This window comes from Centruroides sculpturatus, unplaced genomic scaffold, assembly GCF_000671375.1.
Source record: "Centruroides sculpturatus isolate CEXI.00-Female unplaced genomic scaffold, Cexi_2.0 scaffold1751, whole genome shotgun sequence".
NCBI lineage: Eukaryota > Metazoa > Arthropoda > Arachnida > Scorpiones > Buthidae > Centruroides > Centruroides sculpturatus.
Window position 1 is genome coordinate 106,958 of NW_019386288.1, and position 11,716 is coordinate 118,673.

Genomic DNA, 11,716 nt, shown 5'->3' on the forward strand with positions numbered 1-11,716 from the left:
ACTAGCAGGTGGGCCCGGCGTTGCTCGGGCAAAAGTAACGATAACTAAGATAAAGATTATTACGTTACAGTCAACCTTACCCGTTTTCACAGAATGCAAGAATTGGGTCCCCTTGTTTCCAGACTAATTAGAGAATTTTTAGATGGATCTAAAAATATGTTCGATTTCCCGCAAAAACGAAAAAAACTGCATCTGCGTCTTGCACGTCGCTTTCTCTTAACAATTCCATTGTTACGTAACACTTCCATTGTTGAAACTTTCATTGTTACTTAAAACTTCCATCGTTACTTAACACTTCCATTGTTACCTAACACCGCCATTGTTACTTAACACTTCCATTGTTGATGGAAGTGTTAAGACTTAATCTTGTCTTTCTCCCCCCCGGAGGAATTTCGAAAAATCCCTTCTTAGTGTGCGTTTTCGTGACGTACCCTATCTGTGTACCAAATTTCAACTTTCAACTCCTAACCGTTTCGGCTTTGCACTTATTATTATTATCATCAACCCGTCTCGATTATATTACAGATTGAGTAATTTTACTAAAATGTTAAATTGTTGTCCATATAATTTTAAGTATTTCGTAACATTCAAGCTTTTTAAACTTTTATAAACATAATTGTTTATGGATGTTTTCTCGTATAATTCAATTAAAAAAATATTTCTAATTTGATGGTATCGTTTTTATTTTTAAGAAATTGTATCAAGAAAAATGTAAAAAAAATTTTTATTCAATTTGTAAATATTATAATACATTTAATAAAAATTTGTTTCTCATAAGTTTATAAAGAATTTAATAAAATTATCACGAAATGTAAACGTGTGCATTATATGGAGAAACGGCAAAAGAATACACGAGTTAATACAGGTTATTAACAACAAGGTTATTAACAAGAATGATGGTTTGAAACTGAAACTAGAGCAGAAGAGTCACGAAACAATACATTTTCTAGAGCATTTACATAAAACCTATGCACAATTCTCTCTACATACCAGCTAATTTGAATGACCTACATGAATGCAAAATGTCAGTATTTCGTGCACTCATTAGGAGAGCGTTTATTTATTGCTCTAATGTATTGGACAGGAGTAAAGAGATTCACAGAATTAATTATTATAAATAATAAAAAACTGGACTGTTGATTTGAAATAAAACTCGTTTAATAAATAAAGTATAATACTCTACTTGAGTTATGATTTACAAAAAAGTTCGCTCAATCACAGTAACAGACCTGAAAACATTACTTTTCAGAAAAATCTCAGGCAGTAAATATACTCGCATACACCATACGCAACATGTTGAGCAGCTGGACATACAAAACTTTATCTGGTTTCTGTTTTGCTCAGGCAGCTTTGTGAAAACGTGAAAAATCATGTAGTGTCTGGCTTGTTAAAACAAGCAAAAAGTAGAACACTGGCTAGGATTACAAGTATGCTAGAAGATCTGCTAATTTAACTCAAGGTTAATAACGTAATGGAACAACTGTAGGACCTGTGAACTGTGTTTGAACCAGTCTAATGTAAGTATATTTTTCAGATACTATGAAGAAACCAGTTCTATTCCCTAATACATCCGTAGTATCAGATCGGCAACGACTACCGTTACGGAAGATCGAATATCATAACAAGTTATTATAAAATACCAATTTTCTATTGTATGTTCGTGGAAGCTGCCTAACAGTGCAGCGAACGAATAGACCAACCTGTATCTCTACTAACTCTTTCTGCCATTTGGCTACAAACAGAGCCAATTTTAGCATGCCCGTTTTAAGTTTCGCAAGCCCCACAATGGTGCGATCGGAGGTTTGAGACGCGGCCCGACATATCAGGACTGAATACCATCTAAAAAATACTGAGGCTTTTTGACCTTATCGGATTCTCCAGAGCCGTATGCTGTACTTATATCAGATGAACTCAAAAGAAAATTAAGTACTGTAATTGCGATTTTTTGTTAAACTACGAATGTATGTAGCATTTAATAATGTATAGATTTATTTACAGTTTTATTTTTCAATTTAAGATTTTTTTCAACTCCATATAATTAAATTTCACATATATCTAATTTTCGTTTTATTTTGTAAAAGTATCGATTAAATTACAGTTGCATTTTCATTCTTGTATGAAAACTGCACGAATTCATCAGTTTTGATTGTCTGCCCTTGGAATATGGAGGTACCTTGCCAAAATACGATCTTACTAAAGCTAATAATATGATAAATGCTAACGAAGAATACGTGAAATAGTACAAAGAAGAAATAAAGAAAAGTCCTAAGGATTCACAAGAAGAAAAATTTTTAAAAATTATAGAAAAGTCAGAAGAAAAATTTAAAATTTATTCTAACAATCCAGAAGCTTTAATGAATGCTATAAATGAAGATTCCGAATGTGAAATAACCCTTTATTAAGTTGTTAAAATGACTTTTGCTATCAAATTTCAATAATGTAAACAAAAACTATGGAAGAATTAATTATATATTTCATTTTCTCGTAAAATATAAGAATTAAAATCTTTTCAAGTTAAAATAACACAATTGAATAAATTGTTATTGCAGATTCACTATTGTTAATTATGTGAAATTCAAATATTTTAGCAGCATAGAGTGATGATAAGATAAATCTGTTTTTCGAAATATTATCAAAATTGCAAATAGATTTACTGGTACGAATGTTTATATCTTATTGAGTAATTTTGCTAAAATGTTTAATTGTTGTCCACATAGTTTAATGTGCTTACATTCAAGCTTTTCAAACTTTTAAAAATATAATTGTATATGAATGGTGTGTTGTATAATTCGATGAAATTATATTTTCCATTGGAAAGGCTGCACAATTCATATAAACCAATGAGATGGATAGATAATTTAAAAAATGTCGTTATCCACTGATGAGGCCGAAGATAAACGGCGAAATGCATTTAGGTAAGAAAAAGGAAAATACAGTCGACCCCCCTATAATTACGGTCCCTATAATTACGATTCCTATAAAACTACGAAAAAATATACGTATTTTGGAAATGTTGAGTCAGATTAGTGTAGAATCGATTAATTTTATGGAAGAAAACCTTTCAATCAGCCGTAGACCGTAAAATTGACACGTGTCGGGCTGTGATTGGAACGACTTGTAAGAAATCGGATTCCTAATAAATTGAACCGTATCTATATCTTATAGGGGGGTCGACTGTAAGCATCTATTTGTAGTTTAACTGTTTCAATTCGTAATTCGTTCCTAGGAATAGGTGTCGATTGCGTCTTTTGACTCTGAGACTTTATTCTATATTTTAACTTTTTAAAATGTTTTAGAACTTTACTTACATTTTTAAATTCAATTTTAACTAAATATCGATCCCATTAAATTTTAATTATAAATTTTAAATCATTCGTTTTAATTCCTCTTCAATTATACGTTACTTTTATAAAGTATTGTTTTAATTATTTGCTGTTTAGAACAGAACTTTTATCACAGAAATGTAAAAGATTATAAAAATAATAATAATGATAACTTGCATTTTATCAGAATTAATTTTATTGATAAACACGTACAATTTTGAATTTAGAAAATGTTTGTATCACATTTATAATAAAATTTATGGAGCAGAGCTAATTATATCGAATGCTTTTAGCTTTGTAAATTTTGCGAAAAACAAGCCAATTTTAATAATTATAATTAATTTTGAAAGTTTTCCAATCTCAATCTCAATCTGAAATTTTTAATTTTCCAATTGACGATTTTTTTCTGCACTTGCTGGAGAAAATTCCTGATGACCTGCTTGATCTTGCTTTTCTTCTGCTTCATTGTTTTCTTTGTTTTTAGGGCCTTGACCTTTTATATCTTCCTCATCTTTACTTTCTTTAAAAATTTTGAGACATTCTTTTTTAGTTTCATTTTCCGATTTTAATTTTTCAGATTTTTCGGGATATATTCGTAATTTTTCAAATAGTGAAAACATTTCCTGTAAAAACAAATTTTATACATAAATTAAATATATTTTACAGTTACAGATATTATTTGACGGTAAACACGAAAATTCTATGAAAGTGCATTGATGTAAAAAGGAAATGCAACATATGAATGACCTTCAATTCAGTGCATACAAAGAGAAAAGATTAAGTGTTGAGCACAGAAGAAAATTCAGAAAACTGACACAGTGGTTCGAGAACCTTTTAATATTCAGAGAAATCGAGAGTGATTATATAAAGAAACGCAACACTCAGTAATAATTAAAAATATGAATATAGTTTTTCAGCATTGAAGGAAGAATAAAATAAATATTTTAATACGTACGCAGGAAGTGGAATCAGAAAGAGGAATGTTATGATCTACGTTAAAAGATTCTCCGCATGTTGTCCCGTGCTTATTGTATTTAAACGATCCACCTAAACCATCACCATTAGGCATGGGTGTATGCCATTGCTTAATGTGATCTTCTAAATCTGATTCCGTTTTAAATGTCATGCCGCAATATCGGCATTTGTAAACAACATCAAGAAACACGTTCATCAAATACTCTTCGTACTTAAATGTTTCACCGAAACCAGCACCGTTACTTCGGAGTTTATGTTCTTTATTAATGTGTTGTTGTAACTCTGATTCCGTATTGAACGTCTTGCCGCACAATTCGCATCTGTAAGAATCATCTCTCAAATTTCTAAACTCAAAAACGTGCATTTTCTTTATGAGATTGGATTCACAACTTAAAACTTGACTTTGATATAAATTATTATTTTCTACTCGTTCAGATAATCTTTTCCACGTCTAGATGGATCGTTTGCGAATTTGCGACTGAATTGTTGATGTCAACAATTGAACAATTGATATATTGTTTTTCTATGAAAATTAGAATTTAATTGTTACCTGATTATTGTATTTAAAGTATTTTTTTTTTATTTATCTTCTATAATCTATATGATAGTTTGTATGTTTCGGTATTTTTTATATTTAGGGAAAAATCATGACACTTGAAATATTTTGTGTTGTAAAAGATCAAGGGATAAACTTAGACATATGACTATAAATTAATTTATTTTTACTTTTTCGGCTGTTACATATAACAGTGGGAAAATGTGGCGATTGGTGAAAGAATAATTCCCAATTTCATTATATATTTTTTGAATCAATGCCTCTTGAAACGCGGAAAAATTTGTTTTTATTTAGAAATAAATTCATGCGTTTGTACGACACAATTTTGTTCACTCTCTTCGAATCTTAATAACTTCTGTCCTTTTCGTGAAATATATAAACTTTTGCAGTAATATTTGTATATTAGAGTGATTGTTGCTGTTAAATTTTGGTGGTTATAAGTCTAGGGAGTGGGGAGATAACGAAGGTCGTGTGTATCCGCAGTTGGGTCAGACTTAATGTGTATTTTACTTCTTACTAGCATATACAATTTTTTTTTTAATAAAACCTATCTCTATCTTCAAAATTAAGCTTTTATCATTTTAAAATAGTTAAAAATATAAGATTTTTAAAATAAAATATTAACATATGACGCCACCAACTGTTACCGGAAAAGTTAATGGATTTTTAAACTACTTGACAACATGTCTTTCAGCACTAGAAAAATTAAAACCGTCAATTGTGATTCATTATATAAAACCATGCGCTATGGTCTATTGTGTGCAGCTTCGGAAAAGAAAAAGGATTGAAATTTTTATTAGATAAACCGTTCTGTAGTAAATATTAACATATGACGCCACCAACTGTTACCGGAAAAGGTAATGGATTTTTAAACTACTTGACAACATGTCTTTCAGCACTAGAAAAATTAAAACCGTTAATTGTGATTCATTATAAAAAACCATGCGCTATGGTCTATTGTGTGCAGCTTCGGAAAAGAAAAAGGATTGAAATTTTTATTAGATAAACCGTTCTGTAGTATATTTTACATTGTTTGAATGTAATTTGTCTGAATTGCTTGTATTTCACAAGTAACAATTGCAGAATAGACNTTATATAAAACCATGCGCTATGGTCTATTGTGTGCAGCTTCGGAAAAGAAAAAGGATTGAAATTTTTATTAGATAAACCGTTCTGTAGTATATTTTACATTGTTTGAATGTAATTTGTCTGAATTGCTTGTATTTCACAAGTAACAATTGCAGAATAGACTTGCTTCGTCACTCTCTACGACAGCACATAAATTGTATGACGATTTGAAGCAGTTTTACCAAACGATCCACCCTTTAATATATCCTGCTCCGAATACAGGCAAAAATAGAAAGAGCGCAATATCTCGTTGGGAAGACGGGAAAATTCTGTTTCAGACCGTGCTGACAAATTAAAATAATATTGACAATATAGACATGAGCAACGAAGGCCATATATGAATTTTTCTCTGTTTACACCACTTACCGAATCGAGTTCTGTTCTGCTGTGTGTTCCGTTACAGTATGTTCTGGTGTATCTCTGGCTCAAATTAAATATTAAAGGTTTATAATGTTCTTTATATGGTGAGCCGTCTCTTCCAACTTCTCCTCCTAAAAATTTTTTGTTTTGTTTTGTTTCATCACTCTATTATTAGATAGATTTGTCCGTACACTCGTCGAACCTACAATTTTGAATATAGTGTGTGATCGGTTAACGAACATAATCCGTTCCAAGACTTTGTTCGCTATCCGAATTGTTCGTTAAACATAATTTTTATATTATAGGTTTTTATGGAAATTTGTTTAATTCGTTCTGGAGACCTGAAAAAATACAAAAATATATACTTTCTTATTACGTTTATTTAAATGTAATAATAAAAATTCATATATACACAGTATTGGATTTTTATTAGTCACGATTTCTCCGTTTGTGGGGGTTAAAGAATCTGTGTAACCCCGTTTGTGGGGGTTAAAGAATTTGTGTAATGTCTTCAAAATTATTCCGAAATAATTAATAACATTGTAATTGTAGAGATCCCCAAGCCTATTTACTTCAACTTGGTTTGGATTCCATTCTAAGACCGTTGTTCTGACATCCTCCCACTTTTTGAAAAGTTCATTAGTTGCAAATCTTGGCATTAATCTTTTTTTTTCAGAAGAAAACATATCTCGCCAGTTTCTTAGTATTTTTTATTCAAGAGTCCTTGTTCTTCTGTCTTCAAATCCGTTTTAGGTTCCATTATGAGCCATTCAATGCTCTTTATTTGTCAGATGTAATTTTTGTTACTCCTTTAGCTGCTTGAGTCTTCTTGATTATACAGTATTTTTTTAGAGAAGATTGAACTGCGACCTATTGTAGAACTGTTCAAATCATACTGTTTAGCAACATGAGATATCCGCCCACTCTCTATCTTTGCTATTTTACTTTTATCTTCCGGAAAAATATCGGATGCAAAACTTCACGATTGTCCGCGTGACATTCTCGCGAATACTATAAAGGAATTGTTACTGTCAGAAAAATAAAAGGCTGAAATTACAAGGGAGAGGTTCAAAGTGCGGCGGTATACTATCTGATCAGTATATATCGGGTTGAGTGTCGTACTCGATGTGTCCCGCAAACCGAAAAGTTTCGATTTGTTGTCTGAAGATAAAAAAAGACTAACCGGTATTCATTAGTTTACGTCGCTTCTTTTTGTGTTTGTTCTGTGGGGTGTTAATAAAAAGTTATGAAAGAGGCAAGAGGTTAAGAACCGGAACGGATCAATTTAAGATCATCAAATTTACGTATAATAAAAACTTCAGGGACATCATGAAGCAAGTTTCAGACAAAACACGCTCCAAAATTGTTTACAAAAGTGGTCCTAATTTATACAGTATTTTTAGAAACGATAAGGACAAGCTTAAAAAAAGAAGAAACAGCGGGCGTGTATAAAACTCCCTTTGAAAACCAACAGTTAGAGATTATGAAGGACTATATTGGGGTCATTAGTCGGAATTTGTCTATTAGGCTTAAACAACACAGATATGTCATTAGAAAAAGACATTGTACCACGGTTTTGTCAAGTATGGCACAAGGGGCGGCTTCAGTAATTAAATGGAATGAAGCATCTATTATAAAATATTGTTTGCTGTTTACAACAGAACTCTTATTATAGATATGTAGAAAATTTATAAAAAAGAAATAATTTGAATTAACATTGAAAACGATTTTATTAAAAGAATATTTCATTGGTAAACATGTATAATTTTGAATTTAAAAAATATTCTTTCATTACATTTAAAATACATCACGTAAATTTAAACATAACAGATAATTATATCGAACGCCTTTCACTTTGTAAATTTTGCGGGAAAAAGCCAAAATTTAATAATTATAATTAATTTGAAGATTTGCCAATCTCCGACTCTTTATCTGCACTTGTAAGAAAAAATTCCTGATCACCTGCCGGTTCTTGCTTTTGTTCTGCTTCGTTGTTTTCTTTGTTTTTAGGGCCTTGACTCTTCATATCTTCCTCGTCTTTACTTTTTTTCAAAATTTTGAAGCATTCTTCTTCAGTTTTTTTTTCCTGATTTTAATTCTTTAGATTTTTCGAGATCTGTTCTTACTTTCGTGAATCTTGCACACATTTTCTGTAAAAACAAATTTTATACATAAATTATATTTTACAGGTACAGATATAATTTAATTTACAGTAAAACACAAATTCTATGAAAGTGATTGACGTAATAAATAATAAAAAAGAGCATAGTTTATGTACAGTAGTGTATTTTTCTTTAAAAAAATACACTACACTAAGCTGATTTTCATAGTTTATAACTAATTTCTATACGATTGTACGATATAATTGCTATTGTGTATTTCATACACCAGACAAATCTTCGTTATTCATAAAGAAGTATTATATTTTTCATATTGTATGAAAAAGATTTTATGCCTAATATGTAAATGTAACAAACAACATTTTACATTGTTTGATACACTTAAGGCACATTAAAATATTTTAGAATACCTAGAGCACATACTTATCTTAACGTAACTTTCCTCAGATTTACTGTGGAAATCGTAACACTATGGTGAGACAACCTTTTAGTACTCAGCGAAATCGAGAGTGATAGTAGTAATATAAAGAAATGGAACACTCAGTAATAATTAGAAGTATCAATACAACTTTTTAGTATTGAATAAAGAATAAAAATGAATACTTTAATACTTACGCAGGAAATGGAACTAGAGAGAACAATGTTCTGATCTGCGTTATAACGTTCTCCGCATGTTATTCCGTACTCTTCGTACTTAAATGATTCACCAGAACAGTCATTTCGGTCCGTATGTTCTCTATTAATATGTGCTTGTAACGCTGATTCTGTATTAAACTTTCCTCCGCACCATTCGCATCTGTAAGAATCATCCTTCAAATAGTCTTCGTACTTACATAATTTACCAGAACCAGCACCATCATTTCGGTCCGTATGTTCTCTATTAATATGTGCTTGTAACGCTGATTGAGTATTAAACTTTCCTCCGCACCATTCGCATCTGTAAGAGTCATCCTTCAAATAGTCTTCGTACTTACGTAGTTCACCAGAACCAGCACCGTCATTTAAGCCCGAATGTTCTCTATTAATATGTTCTTGTAACGCTGATTCAGTATTAAACGTTCTTCCGCACAATTCGCATCTGTAAGGCAAATTCCACAAATTTCTAAACTGAATAACGTGCATTTCCATTATAAAATTGAATCAACAACGTAAAACTTAACACCGATAAAAATTATTATTCTATAAACGTTCAGAAACTCTTTCCCACTTCCAGATGGATCGTTTGCGAATATGCGACTGATGGCTGGCCTCACCAATTGAACAATTAATTTATTGTTCTTCTATAAAAATTAGAATTGCTGAATTGTTACCTGATTATTATATTTAAATTATTATTATTTTTTTAAATTTATCTTCTATACGATATTTTGTAAGTTTCGATATTTTTTATATTTAGGGAATACCATGACATATGCAAATATTAAGTGTTGTAAAAGATCAAAGGATAAATTTACATATATGACTATTAATAAATTTATTTTTTACTTTTCCGGCTGTTATATTTAACAAAGTATGGCAATCGTTGAAAGAATAATTTCCCAAGATTATTATATTTTTGGAATCTTAAAACACCGAGAAATAAAAACAAATTCATGTGTTTGTGTGACAAAATTTTGTTCATTATCTTCGAATCCTAATAACTTCTGTCTTTTTCGTTCAAAATATCTGAAATTTTTCAGAAATATTGGCGTATTAGAGCGATTGTTGGGGTTAAATTTTGGTGGTTAAAAGTCTAAGGAGTGGGGAGGTAACGAAAGTCGCGTGTATCTGCAGTTGGGTCAGACTTAATGTCTATTTTACTTGTTAATAGCATTTACAATTTTTTATAAAACACATCCCTATCCTAAAAATTACGTTTTTTTCATTTTAAAATAATTAAAAATATAAAATTTAAAAAAATGAAATATAATAACATATGACGCATCCAAATGCTGCCGGAAAAGTTAAACTACTAGTCAACATAATATGTCTTTCAAAGCTATTAAACTTAAAATTATTAATGTATGTAATCTTTAATCAGAAATTAAATTCGGTAGACTATCATTACAGGTTTCTTTATTAGAGAGGTTGCAGCCGACGTTTTCAACGCGCAAACGTGTACGTCGGACGTTCAGCGCCGCTTTTCTCTAAGCCTAGAAATTTGACAATGGTGTTTGGATAGTCAGTGGAATCATGCTCGACATTCCAAACTCCATTGCCAAACTTCTAGGCCTTCAGGAAAGCAGCGCTGAACGATTAAACGTCCGACGTACACGTTTTCGCGTTCAAAACGTCGGCCGNTCTCTTTAATCCAAAATTAAGTTCGGTAGACTATCATTACAGCTTTCAGGTTAGACACCTCTTTTATTGTTTTCACATATGCATTTCAGGCTTATATAAATGCTAAGCCCTCTTCAGTGCAATACTATAAATTATTAAAAAAAAAAAAAACCACAATTAGTAACATGACAAAATTTCTCGTGTGTAGGTCATATTTACTGACATAAAACTATCATACTTAAAAATTGCCACATTTATACAATACATATGGTTCTGTCTTCTAAAACCACAGCATATAACGGGTAACATTGAGAAGATTTTTTAATGCAGCCATTAAAAACACCAAAAATACACTTTCCAAACATTCATACAGAAAACCTAATATATTAATATTTTTATAATTTTTTTACTCCATAACATTACATATTCCAATAAAATAACAATATAATACGACACATACTCTCTTTCATATTTTTCTATGTGCTCATAAAATCTTATATGTGGTCATAAATCTTATACAAGTACAACTTTTAAAGAATGTGTATTTTCTACAAAATGACTTTGCAGTAACTGTAATTATAATCGTTGTACATGTCTATTATATGCAGTATAGTAATATTAAAAACATTTTTAAGAGGATACATACATAATTTCACTATATATTTCTAATTATTTTCTGATACTACACTGTATGATAAATACATTACAATCACTTTTTTCTATTAGTGCCACCTATTATATTGTACCACTGTTGATCGACCCTTGAATAGATCCTGCTCCGAGTAGAGACAATAATGGAAAGAGCAGAATATCGCGTTGGAAAGAGGAAAATACTGTTTCAAAACGTGGTGCCAATTCACAGTAACCTTGACAGTATAGACATGAGCTATGGGGCCTCTTATGAATTCTTGTTACTGACATTATTTATTCCACAGCTTGTCTTGTCGTTCATTTATCTAACGCCTGTCCTGAGAGTAACGAAAAACACACAGACA

At 30.8% G+C, this 11,716-nt stretch overlaps 2 protein-coding genes across 2 annotated transcripts; both read right to left on the reverse strand.

The window, feature by feature from the left end:
* Positions 1 to 3,504: 3,504 nt before the first annotated feature.
* On the reverse strand, positions 3,505 to 4,833 carry LOC111614419 (zinc finger protein 257-like). The gene is made up of 2 exons (XM_023355790.1): positions 4,279 to 4,833; positions 3,505 to 3,946 (listed from the first exon to the last, which is right to left on the reverse strand). Exons 1-2 carry the CDS (start codon positions 4,660 to 4,662, stop codon positions 3,704 to 3,706), a joined length of 627 nt encoding a protein of 208 aa, XP_023211558.1. The 5' UTR covers positions 4,663 to 4,833; the 3' UTR covers positions 3,505 to 3,703.
* A 3,552-nt stretch (positions 4,834 to 8,385) lies between these two features.
* On the reverse strand, positions 8,386 to 9,702 carry LOC111614417 (zinc finger protein 100-like). Its single transcript, XM_023355787.1, has 2 exons — positions 9,078 to 9,702; positions 8,386 to 8,492 (listed from the first exon to the last, which is right to left on the reverse strand). The coding sequence occupies exons 1-2, from the start codon at positions 9,588 to 9,590 to the stop codon at positions 8,415 to 8,417; spliced, it is 591 nt and encodes a 196-aa protein (XP_023211555.1). The 5' UTR covers positions 9,591 to 9,702; the 3' UTR covers positions 8,386 to 8,414.
* Positions 9,703 to 11,716: the final 2,014 nt, after the last annotated feature.

What these genes read in the sequence shown, in the direction of transcription:
- LOC111614419 (XM_023355790.1), bottom strand. Translation starts at nt 4,662, where the DNA reads ATGCACGTTTTTGAGTTTAGAAATTTGAGAGATGATTCTTACAGATGC. An exon ending in TTTCTGATTCCACTTCCTGC is followed by an intron (nt 3,947 to 4,278) that starts GTACGTATTAAA and finishes TTGTTTTTACAG; the next exon opens with GAAATGTTTTCACTATTTGA.
- LOC111614417 (XM_023355787.1), bottom strand. Translation starts at nt 9,590, where the DNA reads ATGGAAATGCACGTTATTCAGTTTAGAAATTTGTGGAATTTGCCTTAC. An exon ending in TCTCTAGTTCCATTTCCTGC is followed by an intron (nt 8,493 to 9,077) that starts GTAAGTATTAAA and finishes TTGTTTTTACAG; the next exon opens with AAAATGTGTGCAAGATTCAC.